The 14,614-nt window shown below is 39.3% G+C and overlaps 1 protein-coding gene across 2 annotated transcripts in view; it reads left to right on the forward strand.

Moving 5' to 3' along the window:
- Window positions 1–6,141: 6,141 nt before the first annotated feature.
- The window catches only part of EYA1 (EYA transcriptional coactivator and phosphatase 1), a gene marked incomplete at its 5' end in the record, with an annotated part of 156,975 nt that continues 148,502 nt past the window's right edge, over window positions 6,142–14,614 (forward strand). For both annotated transcript variants that reach the window (XM_082046794.1, XM_082046795.1), the window contains one exon: window positions 6,142–6,174. In XM_082046794.1, the coding sequence (XP_081902920.1) occupies window positions 6,142–6,174 (33 nt within the window). The remainder of the gene's footprint in view (window positions 6,175–14,614) is intronic.

Raw genomic sequence — 14,614 nt, forward strand, 5'->3', positions numbered from 1 at the left:
AAAGAATTATCAAGATGGTTTCTGAACCACTTATATTTCAGTTTTAGAATGTGTAAAAGCAATGGCAGATTGGTAACCTCATTTTTGCAGTTCTCCAGTCTTAAACATTTGCCTTTCTCAGGTGCTCAGATAGTTTTGGTCATTACATTGTTGGGTTTCTTTCTGCACCTTGGGAGAAGTTTCTTTGTGTTTGACCAAGTCTCTGCCCACTTTGGGGGACCAGAGCGCATTTCTGAGTTTACTGAAATTAGCAGCCAGCAGATTCCCATTCCTTTATAAACATGCCAACACCTTTTACATTTGTTCTTTTCTTCAGGTGGGAATTTTCTGCTATTTTCACTCCACTTTCTTCCAGTAGCTTAGTTTGAATAATTGTGTTTATCAGACACAATCATTTTTCTAGGTTGTTTCCACTTGAATAGATGTTCCAGGTTGGCAATTTAAATTAGCAAATTATTCATAAACAACTTGGAGAATGAGGTGCATAGCAAAGAGAGCAGGCTGTGAAGAACTGTGCAAGGACCTCATGAGACAAGTCACTAGACAATGAAATGGCAAATTAAATTCTGCAGAGAAAAATGTAAACTGACAGACCCTGGGCAAAATAGTTGCAGCTGTATGTGGAAAATGAGGAACGCTAATCTGACCCTCACCATTCAGAAATGAGATCACGGCGTCAAACATAATTCCAAGAAAATGTGTTCAGTGCTCAGTAATGGCGCCCCAAAGTGAATGTTCAGAATTGTTAGGAATCCAAAAAGCGTACACGGGTTCAAGAGGATGATGGACAAGTACTTATGAGAGCAGTACTAAGAGTTGTCGGAGTGTTGAACTCTACCAGGCTCAGGAAACCCTCTGAACTGAAGAAGCAGGAAGCTGGGAAAATAGTGGGGCAATGGCACAGACTTGATCTGTTCTTGCTCTTCTGCATCCATTTATGGCCATTGTTGGAGACAGCACCAGGGGGATTGTTGGTCTGAGCCGATAACACGGTCCTTCTGCTCTCAACACTTCCTTTTTCTTGTTAGACTTAATCACATGTGTGAGAAATGTGACACAAACTCTATTGTCAAACAACTTCTTCAAGACATACTCAGGCTTACAGTGTTGTAACAATTATATAAATACTACCAGGATTCAAAAAGTAGTACAGATATATTAACCAGGCTGTCATTAATATAATTTTCTTGTGGTGTGTTCTTTGTGTTTATAGTCCTTCTGTTTTTCTTCATTGTGCTCTTGTGTCTCCTCTGTTAATCTGGTCCAGCACCCAGTGAGATTTCTGTGTAGGTAGATGAGTCCTCATGTTTTCTTACCAGAATTGTTAGTTTTCAATGAAATTAAAGCATTAAGGAAACACCATAATTTTGGGTTTTAATTGATTCTTTAATCTTTATTTTAAAGTTAAAAGCTATCACCCAGATAGCCAAAAAATCTGGATATTTAATTTCTATTACTGACTTAAAAAGAATGAGATTACTTTGGTGCTGACCTAGACACCACAGTGAGTGTAAGTGCCATGGGTTTTACATGTGCCTGTCCAGGACACTGAGAGTGCTTGTTCTATATTTAGAAAGGAAAGCTTACCAATAAATCAATAAAATGGAAGTTTTTCAGCCTTCTTCCCTGCAAGTTTACTCCAGCCACAAGTCCTGACACTCCATTCATTTCTGCTCAGAGGTACTGGAAAAAAAGTCTGTGGAGATGGACAAGGATGTTTATGGTGATGCAAAAGCAGTGACCCGGATGCGCAGAGTGTGTTACCTATGGGCTCAGTACCCACAGAGAAGTCTAGAGCTGGCCCAGAGGCTGTGTCAGTGCTGCAGTTGGTGTGGGATGTCTTCCAGCAGATGTGGATGTTAGGTCCTGCACATCTGGGCACCTATCTGTTTTTCTGGAGTCCCTTAGGCTCACTGGAAGGCAGGATGCTGTATTGCATCTGCAGGCGTTCCAGGCTCAGTCAGAGGTGGTCTTCGGTCTCAGCATTGGAGTTAATTGTTTATAAAGCTGCTGAAAGGTCCCTACTAAATTTCATTAAAAAAATATCTTTCCCTCTTCCGTTTTATTTCCTTCCTCTTTTTTTTTTTTTTTTCTTGGTTTTTAGCTGTTACACTTGGCAAGTTTCTTTCCTAGCATTTGGAAATAATTGTTTTCTAAATGCTACCCAGGCTATCTGCCAAATTTAACACCTTAAAAGGAAGTGGGGATGTGGGATAAGAGACCTACCTAGGAATGGAGTGAATGTAGTGAGCTTTTACCAAATGCTAAAAAGGAAAGTTCTCAAGTATAGCACCTCAAATCAAAAACATTGAGTTCCCTAAAATTAACCGTAAAATATCACACGTTATCATGTACATAGTAAAGAAAAGACCATTTCACCCACCCTCATAACCTCTTTCTTTCTATACCAAATGATAAAGCATAAGTGGCTTTTATGTTTTGTTTTGTTTTGTTTTGTTTTCTAGAGAATGAGGAAGATATAATTTGGGGAGTTATCAAGTTGTTATTAGAAAGTCCTACCAGTTCATGAGAAAGCATGGTCAATGTGGTGAACTTTTTTTAAAAAAAAAAAAATTTAGTAAAAGAAAATAAGAACAAAGCAGTGTCCACTGATGACATTGAAAGTGACCTCATCTTGGAGACTTTGCAATAGCATAATAATCTTTGAGATTCTAAGATGGGGTGGTATAGGTGGTGGCACAGGAACAGAAAAAGAAAGTTAATCCCATCTCCTTGGTGATGGAAGGGGGAATGTTGCCCAAGGTGGTGTTGCATTCCTGCTGCTTCTGATCACAGTGAGCTTCAGCAGGGGCTCACTGCAGCTGAACGTGCGTTACGACAGCATTGGATGGCTCTGAAATGTGTCTTTTGGTGGCAGAGCAGGGCTTGCATGGGCAATGCAAAGCTTTTATGGAGAACAGCTCAGCAAGCATAATAATTTGGGTTCCTCGTCCTTAAATGTTGGTGCCTGTAAGTGCTGGGAATCAATGGTGGCCAGTTTCTTTTTTGTTACCCCTGTGTTCGGTGCTGTCTGTGCAAGAGATCACCTTCCGCTGGTAGCTTCCAACCAGAAGAGGTTATTTCACGGTGTCCCTGGCTACGTTTAACATCTGCTTCCCATGTAATTGGCCACTCGCTTTTGTCAAGTTCTCAGGTGGGTGCTCAGATGGGGACAGCCCTTGCAAGATGAGGAGCTTGTTGAAGCTCCTGGCCACCTCCAAGGCCTGGTTGGAGAGTGGTGGGTGGCCACTCTCTGCCTGGTAGCAAAGGCACATATTCAGGTCCATGCGCGTGGGAAAAATGGCACTGCGTCGGCTAACGTTACAGAAAGAAGGAAATAAAATTCCCCATAAACCACTTTCTGTACCTCTTTGCTGGTTTTGTGTGTTTGTGTTTTTTGTAGTTGTTTGTTTTTGTTTTTGTCATTTTGTTTGATTGTTTTTAATTCCCTTTAAAATGATAATAGCTGTTTGGAAAAGGGGGCTGCTGGTTATCATGCCTGGTACAACAGTGCTTCTTTAGCTGCTTGGACTCTAATTGCTACCATCATGCATTTAATAATAATATTTAACCAAGCAAATGACTTCAAAAGTAGTAGAGAAAAATAAAAGGGGATATGTACTTTCATGACTTCCCTTCAGTTTAGTTCTTGTCTTTTTCAATAATTTGAGGTATTTTCACTCATATTTGATGGTATATTTTGCATATAACGACTTCTCTGTAATAGATACTCTATGTAATTTAGATGTAATTTTTGATACATTAACAACTCAAGGGAATTTAATTAGTTTTCACAAAGCTTTACTAAAAGTTAAAAATAACCTAAAATGGCAATTATAGTAAGGATAACTAAGTTGCTCTTGTTTAAAAGTGGAATTTTTCAAAATTAAAATTACTTAATTACATTGTAAATCAGCTGTTCTGTATTAACATCTAAGCCCTCATGTTACTGCTGGCTTGGTTCTGCTGCCAGTGGTCTCTGGTGGCTGCTGAGAAAGACAAGTCTTTGCTCCTGACAGTGTAGTGGGGTATATATAGGACCTTTTCTTCAATGTCTTTTGCAGTGACTTGAAGAGCAGAATATATTAGAGCCGAATATGTAATAGTGGGCTCTTTTGATGCTGGTGTGTTATAGGAATCTCTCCCAGAGAGAGAAAACATTCGCTGCAGCAGCTTCTGCAAGCTAGGTCGCCTAATTGCGGTTGAACTGTGACGTACACTAAAACTGTATATATGCTTTTTCCTTATGTCCTTTAGTAGAAAATGCTTTTTGAACGTAGAGGGTTACTAGCCTTCGTAAAGTTTTCTTTCCATTAGTAAAGAGAGCACTGCTGATCTGAAAAGCTGTCAGGTCATCCACATACCAGCATTACATCAATTGACTTTTGAATATTTTTCCATTAGAAAAGGCTCCATTTTATTCCCTCACTGAAGTGGCAGACTTTCAGCTTGTGCGGTTTTTCCATTTATTGAATTTTGCAATAAAAGAGTTTTTGAAACAGATGTCAGTCATTGCTTGGAAGTGGGGCGTTGTTAGAAAACTGTTTTCTTCTGCTCTTTGCCTCTTTTTTTTTTTTCTTAAAGTTAGGAGAAATTCTTGTTCTTTCCCCTCCTTAACTTTAATTGTCACTTTTTAAAGCCTTGAGCCATTTCTAACCTATAATATGGTGTCAGAACAAATATGAGCACCAAACCCTGATTTCATAGAAATATTTGAGATTGGCCATTGTTCTCAGCAGGACCAGGACTGGATTAGACGTCTCAATTGAAAACCAGAAAGAAGGGAGTGGATGCATTACAGAAGCATGGTTCATATTAGCATCTTCCTTAGGGTGTGGAGTGGAGCTGTTAACGCTTTCTTAATGTTTGTATAGAAGTAGCTGAATTTGTGCAATGAATAGTGTCCAGTATCGTTTTATTGTGCACTAAACAACAGGGCTTGAATGGATATTTTTCTCTTGCAAGAATCCCATTCAGGTAGAAAGATGCAGAGTAAGATTTTGGATCATGATTCTAAAATATACATATATGTTTCATATACAACGTGGTGTTAGGACAAATTAAGTATCTTCAGGTCATTGGATCTTTGCTTGTCATAGGTAAGCAAAGTGCTATTCATATTCCTGTTGATATAAGGTGTATATATATATATATACACACACACACACACACACTTAAAAAAGCAGTTTTACATTTTTATTATTCTTTAACAGACTACATTTGCCCCACATCTTAAATAAGAAAAAGACCCCAAAAAAACAAACAAAAAAAAAAACCCAAACCAAACACCAAAAACCCCAAGCCAGTTCTTCTAATGAGGGTTTTAGTTGGGTTTGTTTGAATTATTCAGATGATTAATTGTAAATTTGAAGAAGGTCACAGCATTTTATTCTAAAGAAAATGGTCTCTGTAAGGAAACCATGTTTTGAATTGATGTCTGTTTGGGGGGCCTTTTTTAATATGTCTCAGCACTTCACTGTTATTTTTAACATCAAAGAACACCATTTCCAAAGGTGAGAGAACACAAAGTATCCATATTTATAATTTATAGGGGCTAGAACTGTGACCTAATGTAAACTTGAAGAGATTTAGTATAAAAATATCCTTAGCTTGAGGGCAACTTTTTGAAAACTTTGTGGATTTTCTCTTTTATCCTGGCTCAATCTACAATCGTATTTCTTTGTTATTATTTCCTCTTAACATTAGAGTACAATTGACATTGATAGATATCAGGGAGAGGCTGAACTTCACCAAAAAAAAAAAAGAAAAGAAAAGATTTGTTGTTGGCACAGAAGTACCGTCAGCAGAGGAGTTCCTGGCTGCCTTTTATTCATCTGCCGACAGCGAGCACAACGGGACTCTCGCCGCCTGCTTTTGGTTCACGTGGATTTGCAATAAACAGCTCTGCTATATGTTTATTTTCAAGATGAATTCAATTCATCAAAGATAACTGCTCCCAACTTGTGAATACTTGTTCCTTAAAGGAAAGCTGCAGATGTAAAGATCAGCTCTTAATTTCATGCCAACAAATTAATACGGCACTGTGGTGCTGTCTTTTCCACAGGTGTGCATGTGTATTAGGACTGTCTGAGCCTCACTGTAACTGATAGCCTGTATATAACTTGGAAGAAGAAATCTTCAATGGAAGACCCCCAGGGAATAAATGGGAAGTCTGTAAGTAAACGACTTGTCAGTCCTGAGAAAATAGTTACGGCTTTTAAAGGGGTAATTATTTTTGTTGCAACCAAGTGACTGGAAAGTTTTAGAAAGCTACATGTACTTTTAGTGACTGGAAGAAGCAGTGAATGATGAAATTCATTGAGAGGTGGATGCGTATGGTAATGCTACAGAAAATAGGTATGGATTTAAAAATATTTGTCTTCAGTGATTCATATTACAAAGCGATGGTGTTGCTTCCTCTAAGAAATATACACCTTGCTGCATTTATATTGTTAATATTTTGATCTGTTGGAGAGTTTTCTCCTGTTATTTGAAGTTATTTCTTTGCCTGTGTGAATATATGTAAATATCGTTCCTGGGTGAAATGGGTGCTATAGAGTCTTATGAACAGTGGCAAAATTTGTGTTTTTTTTTAAAAAAAGTCTTTAGCAGCATTATTGTTTCTTGTAAATGCCTGTTTATAAAGTTACAATAGTAAAAAATTTTTCAAAGTGTCAGATATGGTTAATAATGTTTTAAAACAATATTTCATGCACAGTCAAATGATGTGTGTGTGTGTGTGTGTGCGCGTGTGTGTTTCAGATTTGTTAGTTTAGTTTGTAATATCATTCTTGGCACTCAGTGAACACTGAAATGCTACATATATATTTTTATTCTGGATTGTTTTAACAGAAACAGTGCACTTTGAAATTGCCTTACTTTTACCAGTTGTAAAAGAGTTCCAAAAACTACTATTTAGTAAATTTGATTAGATTTATTTCCTGCATTTTTTTCTCATTTGTTTTCTACATTTGACAGTACTCTGCATCATCTCTTTCTGTTGCACTTGTATATCCAGTTTCCCTAATACTTGTGTTAGTTTTTCACGTAGCAACAGAGTAGAAAGAACTAAGCCACCTAATAATAAGCCTGTTGTGTTGGGTGTTTTTGTTACACTTCTCCTCTAGTGTCATTTTTACTGTCTGAAGCAATATGGCTTTGATTATTTTCCAATGTTCATTTGTTCCAGTCTGTCTCTATGCGTATGTTTGGGTATTTATTCATCGCTGCTACAGCAATATGTGAAAAGGACCAATTCACTCCTCAAGAAAGGAGTGGCCATGGTTACCGACTGGTGCTAAACAGGGATGGTTGGTCCTTTTTGCAGTTGCAGTCCCAGAGCTTTCAGCACCACCCAAGCCCAGTCCTTGTTCTGTTCAGGATCAGGCTTTCCTCTATGCACGAAAAGCCTTTCCCTGAAGCCGTCGGGATTTTCTGCAGCTCCGATTGCAATACTGCCTTTCAGTGTGCTCGGCATATCCCAGGCTTCATGTGCTGCAGTGGGTTTGGGTCGGGTAATTGTATGCTGGAGCTGTATGTAATGACAAATGTAACTGTCGCTTAACATAACAGGAGAATTAAGGGAAATATTTGTTCATGGTTTGGCACTACCAGCACTCCTGTTGGGGTTATTCATTCCATTCCTTCTTTTCACCACATAGTCCAGAGAGCCTGTAAAACACTTCATCTGCTCAGAATTTCCTTTCACATTACCCAAGTGGGTGGTAGTTGTGGATGCTATCGGGATTATCAAAATCTAAACCAGTAACTGCTGAATAGACTTGCTGCATCAACAAACACTTAGGCTTCTCTAACTGTGAGAGCCCGAAGGTATATGACACAGGGCAGAAGCAGTATTGTGGGCAGTGACTCTTTTGATTGCCGTGTCATTGGATAGGTTGAAAATTGGGATATTAAACTGATGAATCAAATCCTGCAATTAGGCTGCTCTTTAATTCATTCGTAATTGGACAGGCTGGTGTGTTTGCAACAGTCAGTTGACCAACACAGGAGTTTCTTAAGAGCAACAGTCAGAAGGCAAAACAGTCTCTGTGAAAATAAAGATGTCATGAGCACTATTTTTGTTTATTCTGCTCTGTGTGTATGCACACAAGAAAGAAAGAAAGAGGGTGAGAGACAGATTAACACTCTGCAATTACAACACAGAAACCAAAAGACATTTAGGATTTAAGATCCCAAACACATGTAGCTACTCATAAAAGCTGGTGGTAGTCCATAGGAAAAGAGGAAAACTTTTCTACAAGCACTGGTTGAAACACACTTTTATTTTGGAACTGGACCATAAAAACTATGCTGTGGAAGCAATTTCAGGTGCAGAAGGGTAAGGGAAGAGCTTTGTTCAGCAACTGAAAATTTAAGGTGTATAATGTTTTAGGAAAACAGAGCTAGATGGACAACAGAGGCAGCACCAGGAGTAGAAGAAAGGAAAATGAAAGAAGTTTATCAGACAACACTGAGGAAAATAGACGGATATGTACTTTGCCATTTTTTGGCCAAGATTTCTCTGTTGAGAAAGAGGGTGATCTTTACATGGTAATGCAGCCTGTCAGTGTTAATGTGCACAAGAGGATACCATAGTAAGCCCAGTAGGCCAAATTCTGCTCTCTATTACATTCATACAGCTGAGAGGGCATTTTAGCATCTAAGCAAAATTACGTCACTTGGAGAAATGATCCTAATGGTACTGTTGTGTTTGGTTCACTTCGTGTTGGAATGGACTTGCAAACTTGTGCTTGCAAACTTGAATGCTACATCTGCCTCTGCCTTTCTTTTACTAGGTGCCTAAGAAAGAAGCATAACACAAAACTGAGGCTGGCTAGACAGAGGATATCGGTCTATTATTCTGCCTGAAAAAGCCATTGGTGTTCAGTTTCTTTCTTTCCAAGTCCAAAAAGGCTTGTTTGTTAATGATATATGCAGCTATTAAAGATGTTCCACTCATGTTTTATTAAGCTAAAACAAGAGTTCTTGAATATTTGTAAGCCGTGGGTTGTTTTCAGTTTGCATCTCTGTATTAAGAAATTGGTTGTTGATTTCAGCCCAATTTGTCAGTGACACAGAGATCTCAGTGATAAACTGGGAAGCCCTATTGACTCTCTTAAAGGACAAGAGGCCTTGCAGAGGGATCTAAATAGACCGGAGCATCAGTCAATGATAAATGGGATGAAATTTAACAAGTCCAAATGCTGGATCCTGCACCTGGGATGGAGTAATGCCAAACACAGGTATAAATTGGGAGAGGAGTACCTAGAGAGCAGCCTTACAGAAAGGGATCTTTGGGTGCTGGTCAACAGCAGCTGAATAGGAGTCAGCAGTGTGAGCCCTGGCAGCCAAGAGGACAAAGCGCATCCTAGGGGGCGTCAAACACAGCCTCACCAGCTGGTCAGAAGAGGTAATCACCTCTTATTATCCTGTTGTGTTCAGCATTGGTGTGGCCTCACCTTGAGTACTGTGTGAAGTTCTGGGCCCCACAATTTAAGAAGAATGTGAAGCTCCTTGAATATGTCCAGAGGAGGGCAATAAAGCTCGTGAGAGGGCTGGATGGAAGGTCCTGTGAAGAACGTCTGAGGACTTTGTGCTTGTCTCATTTGGAGAAAAGGAGTCTGAGGGGTGATCTCATTGCTCTCTACAGCTTCCTGAGGAAGGGATGTGGATTGGGAGGTGCTGAGCTCTTTCTCCCTGGATCCAGTGATAGGACATATGGGAATGGTTTGAAGCTGCATCAGTGAAGGTTCAGACTGGACATTAGGGAACATTTCTTTACCAAGATGGTGGTCAAACCCTGAAACAGGCTTCCTAGAGAGGTGGTTGTGTCAGTGTTTAAGAGCCATTTGGACAATGCCCTTAATAACATGCTTTAACTTTTGGCCAGCCTTTAAGTGGTCAGGTAGTTGGATGAGATGATCATTGTAGGTCCCTTGCAACTGAAATATTCTGTGCTATTCTAGGTTCCTACAACAGGGCTGCCTCAATGACTGGGCTGTTTCAACTCCAAGACTGTCAAAATGCCATGCTGCATACCTCATTGATCTTTCTGTGGTTGTACCTCTTAGCTGATTGACTCTGGAGCAAATCACCATCACCAAATTATCATTATTTAGCTTACGACTGAAATCTGAAAGTCTGATACACAGCAAACATGTTCACACTTTGAAGCGCCATGCATAGGGTTGCATCTCATGCCTGATTTGGTATATCCTGCTCCAATCTCCATTTGAGTTTGTAAGTCCTGTTCTTGACCATTCTGTCAGTCATTTGCAATGAGTCCCACTGCTCACACATACCTCACAAGAAAAAAACACATCTTGTTTTAAATATTTTTGAGATGAAAATGTCAGTTTAGATGTTATAGAAATTCTGATTGTAAGGAAACTGAGAACGGGTAACAGTACACCTTATACCAAACTGATTTTAAATTAATGTAAATTTTTTTAAAATAATGCAAATTTTTTTAAAAAATGTAAAATCATAATGGTAGGCTAAATCTCTACCAGTCCCAAACTTGGCATTTACATGAATGAGTTGCCCTAGAAACCCTCTAGAAGCCCTAGAAACATGACGAACACTGATAGTCAGAAGATTCTGGCTTGATATGCTTGAGGTAGGCATACACCTGTGTTAGAAGTACCCTGATGGCAACTTTTTAAAAAAAAACTCCAAAAAGGAATTGTAAAAGTAAGCATCTATTTTATTTAATTTGATATGCCTGTTGATTTTTAAAAGTTCATTTTAAAAAAAATCATTTTCAAGATTCAGCACAAGGAAGTTTTCACAAGTAAATATTAGCATGTTTTCAGCAATTACTGTACCCCGTGGGAATATTTTGGAGGGTATTTCTTCTCCAACAGTCTCTCTTCAGAAGCAATCTTAGGTTATTATATAGAATAAAATACTTTTCCTTCCTACCCCATCCAGGTTCATAGTTGGAAATTCCCATTGCAAAATTGTACTCCAAGAAGTATTTTCAACATTGAGTGTTTTCGATGATTGACTTTGCCCATCTGGAAAACAGAGCGAAGACTCGGAGGCCCTCAGCAGTCAAGTTAGATCCAAACACTGTGCACCCAATGAGCCAAGAAAGGAGGTGCTCCTAGTCTGCTTCAGCAGTTAATCTTCTCCAATTCCCCCTGCAGCCCACAAACCTCAGTTTTCGGTCGGTGCTCTGGGCTGCCTAACTGCATACTTCCAGCTTCTTGCTCCTCCCCACTGCTCGCCGGACCCCTCTCCTGCTTACCCCATGCCATGTATCAGACAGTGGTGCTTGCACTGAAAATTCACTTTATTCCTTTGCTAATGGAAAGATGCACAGCAAGGAGTTGGTTTCAGCAATAAAAGGAGGGAAAAAGAAAAAAACACACGCCCCCCCCAAAAACAAAAACCAAGCCAGCACCAAAACCCAAACCCAAACCCAAACCCAAACCAACAAAACCAAACAAAAAAAAAAAAAAAAAAAAAAAAAAAAAAAAAAAGAAACATCCAGCACCTGGCTGCAGCAAAATAATGAATTTTGCAGCAAACATGCGAGATTCTGTGGAATCTTGGAAAAATGCCAGACTCCACGACCACAGAAATGCTGAGTCCATGGGGCCCAGAGAGAGATGGCTGGGGCAGTTCACATCTCTCTGTCTTTGTTTCAAGCTCTTTGCAGTCTTACTGAGGCATCAGATTTCACTCTCTTCACATTTTCAAGGTTATCTTTCCTACCAGAAGGGCTAGAAAGTTCATTTTGTTTCGAGGTGAGCCGAGATTTGGCAGTGTGGCTCACCAGCCAGGGAGCAGTTTCAGAGGCCACCGCTGTGGCGCTGCCATGGTTGTGCCTGTGGGCATGGCTGGTGACAGCCTAACAAACTCTTCGTTTGAGCAACGTCATTGTGTCGTGCCACCACATTATCCGTCACATGAGGGGACAAAGTCTACTAGGAAAATAGGTGAAAATACACATATTTTACCTTCAGTTGAAGACTCTTAGCATCGTCACCTGTGAAAATCATATATGTTGGTGCTACCTTATTTTGTCTCAAAGGCTGGCACAGCACTGTACTCTCTTTTGCACTCCCTTGGTATTCTGAAGAAATGTGTAACGTGCTTCCTTTTTGGAAAGCTTTGCAATAACCAACAAGCACCGCACAATTGCAATCTGTAACTGAGCCTATAAAATGTAATTGCCCACACCCTTCCCACACCCCTTCCCCTCTCTATTTGCAATTGGTAGGATATTGGAAACATAAGCCACAAAACCCACTTATAACACTTGGTAAGTGTCAAAAATAATGAACATCCGGAACTAGCTGATGTATTTTAATTCCCCAAATTGAAATGAGCTGGTGCAAGGCAATGTATGGTAACTGCTCAATCAGTAACTATTAGCAGAATTTTTTCTTTAAAAATATTTTAGTGAAAATACTACTGAAAATTGTAAGCTGTTTGTGGATAGTTGAAAGAACATACCTAACACACTACAAACTATTCATTTGGCTGCATTTGCAATAACACCATGGAGGAATTCTTGTTACTTAAAATGTACTTTTCAATGTACTAATTGATGGCAGAAACCCTGCAGTGCCAAGGCAACAATGCTTGTAGCACTGACAGAAGTATTCTGCCCACAGCTCAGAGTCTTGTGTGTATTCATAAGTCCTTGCAGAACCAGAGCCTAAACGCAGCATTCATCGTAGCTCGTATTTTTAATGAGCATTTGTAATTTTCTGTCAATCCCACCACCAGTGTAACTCTGAGTGCGTTTTCTGAACACACATCAGCACTGACATTATGGTCCCAGCCTTAGCAGAGGCACAGAGACTTTGCAGGAATTTGGTGGGGCTCTGTCAACAGATACTGCCACTGATACTAGCTACAAACCCTCTTTTCCTCAAAGAGATCGATCTTTGTCTTTATTATGGTGTTTGTAGATAGCCTTATAAAAATGGGTATATATGTAGATTAAAAAAAAAAAACCCAAACAATTCATCTGATTCTTTCCAACCACTATATACGCATGCTGTATACACACTGTTCTGCATGAAGTCTCTTCTTGAAAGTCTTGATGAAGTTGTAGCTTAGCCCTTAGCAGCAAAAAGCAAACTGCCAGTGAAGTTTATTTTCTTTTTTACTAGGTTTTCTGGACCATTGTTCTGCTCAAGAAGCCATGTTTGTTAGTTTTGGCTCTCTGACTTTTCTTCCTTAAGGATAAACTCTCCTTAGGCAGTTGTACAACTATGCACTAAAATACTGCATAGCAGTTTATTCACAGCCCAAGCTCCAGCAGAATTCAACTGTGTGACTTCCTGGCTTAAGCGGGGGTGCATCCGTAATGTAAATACCTACTTGATTTTGTGGAAAACCAGGAGGTTTTTTGTTTGTTCTTGTAAAAGATTCCTGCTGGACGCTTAACTTTAAAGTTGGCATCCAGCCTTCTCTGCTGTGACTCGGATACTGATCTGATTTTGTGCTTTCGTGGACATTTTTATATTTTAAAATTTTTAATTCAACATTAGCGTTGCTTACAAGCTACAGAGCAGAATAAAATCACATTACAAACATTGTAGTATTAGATTTTATCACCATTTATTTCTTCTCATCTGCCCAGGGATTTCTACATGTTCGGTAGAACTAATTTGCAGTCAGACACTGAGGTCTTCTAGAAGGCCAGCAGGCTCCACAAACTAATTTATCCAAATAACCAATCCCTCATAGGCCAACCATAGAAGGACACCAAAATGGCCTAAGCAGGCAAAGCCCCCTTTTGAAGTCTGGAATGTTTTGACTGACTTGAAACAGGCGGCAGGAATGAAGGGATAATTTTCAGTGACCCATGGGACTTTTTTGCCATTTTCAAATATTAGGTAAAACAAAGAGAAATTGCTTGTTCTAATTTAGAAAGACTTAGCAATCCGGAAGGTAACCAGACTTAGAATTAAGTACTAAGGTATAGAGCTGAAGTTTACTCAATGCATTGCGGGTTTGTATCTGAGTATATAGTATTTACACACCCACACATAGACACACTGCTTTACTTATACATGCACATACCAAGACTGTTTTTTGAATTTCACTTTTATAACGAAGCTTTAGTACGGAGTATATCTATGCAATATTAAGTGAACTACCTGAAACACTATTCTTAAGTACATACTGTTTTTCTTGAAACAGTCATTTTTAATTAGGAGGATGTGTTCCTGTTGCTGCTTCAAAAACTGACATACTCAGATGCAAAGGCTTCCATGCCATACCTGTCTTCTCACACCCCCTGTTCTGCTGCCAATTGAGTAAGTGCAGAAATTAATATAATTTTTAAGTGAGTTTTCTAGTCTAAAGTAGTCTTGCAGACACAAAAGGGAAGTATTTTGGTGCACACATAAAACCACAATTTTCTATGAACACTTCTAAGGAGAAAGAGAGAGAATGTGAATATTTAGGAACAAAATTCAGCTACTTGCTCTTCAGCTGCTTGAATGTATATCTTAAAGACAGTGTGGAGCAATCTCACATACTTCAGGAACTTCTTCAGAGACACGCTCTTGTCAATTTTTGTCTCAACTTTACCAAGCCGATTTATGTGATACGCCCACCCCTGTATTTGACAACACTAATGACA

Source organism: Streptopelia decaocto (genome assembly GCF_964273445.1).
Source record: "Streptopelia decaocto genome assembly, chromosome: 2".
Lineage (NCBI taxonomy): Eukaryota > Metazoa > Chordata > Aves > Columbiformes > Columbidae > Streptopelia > Streptopelia decaocto.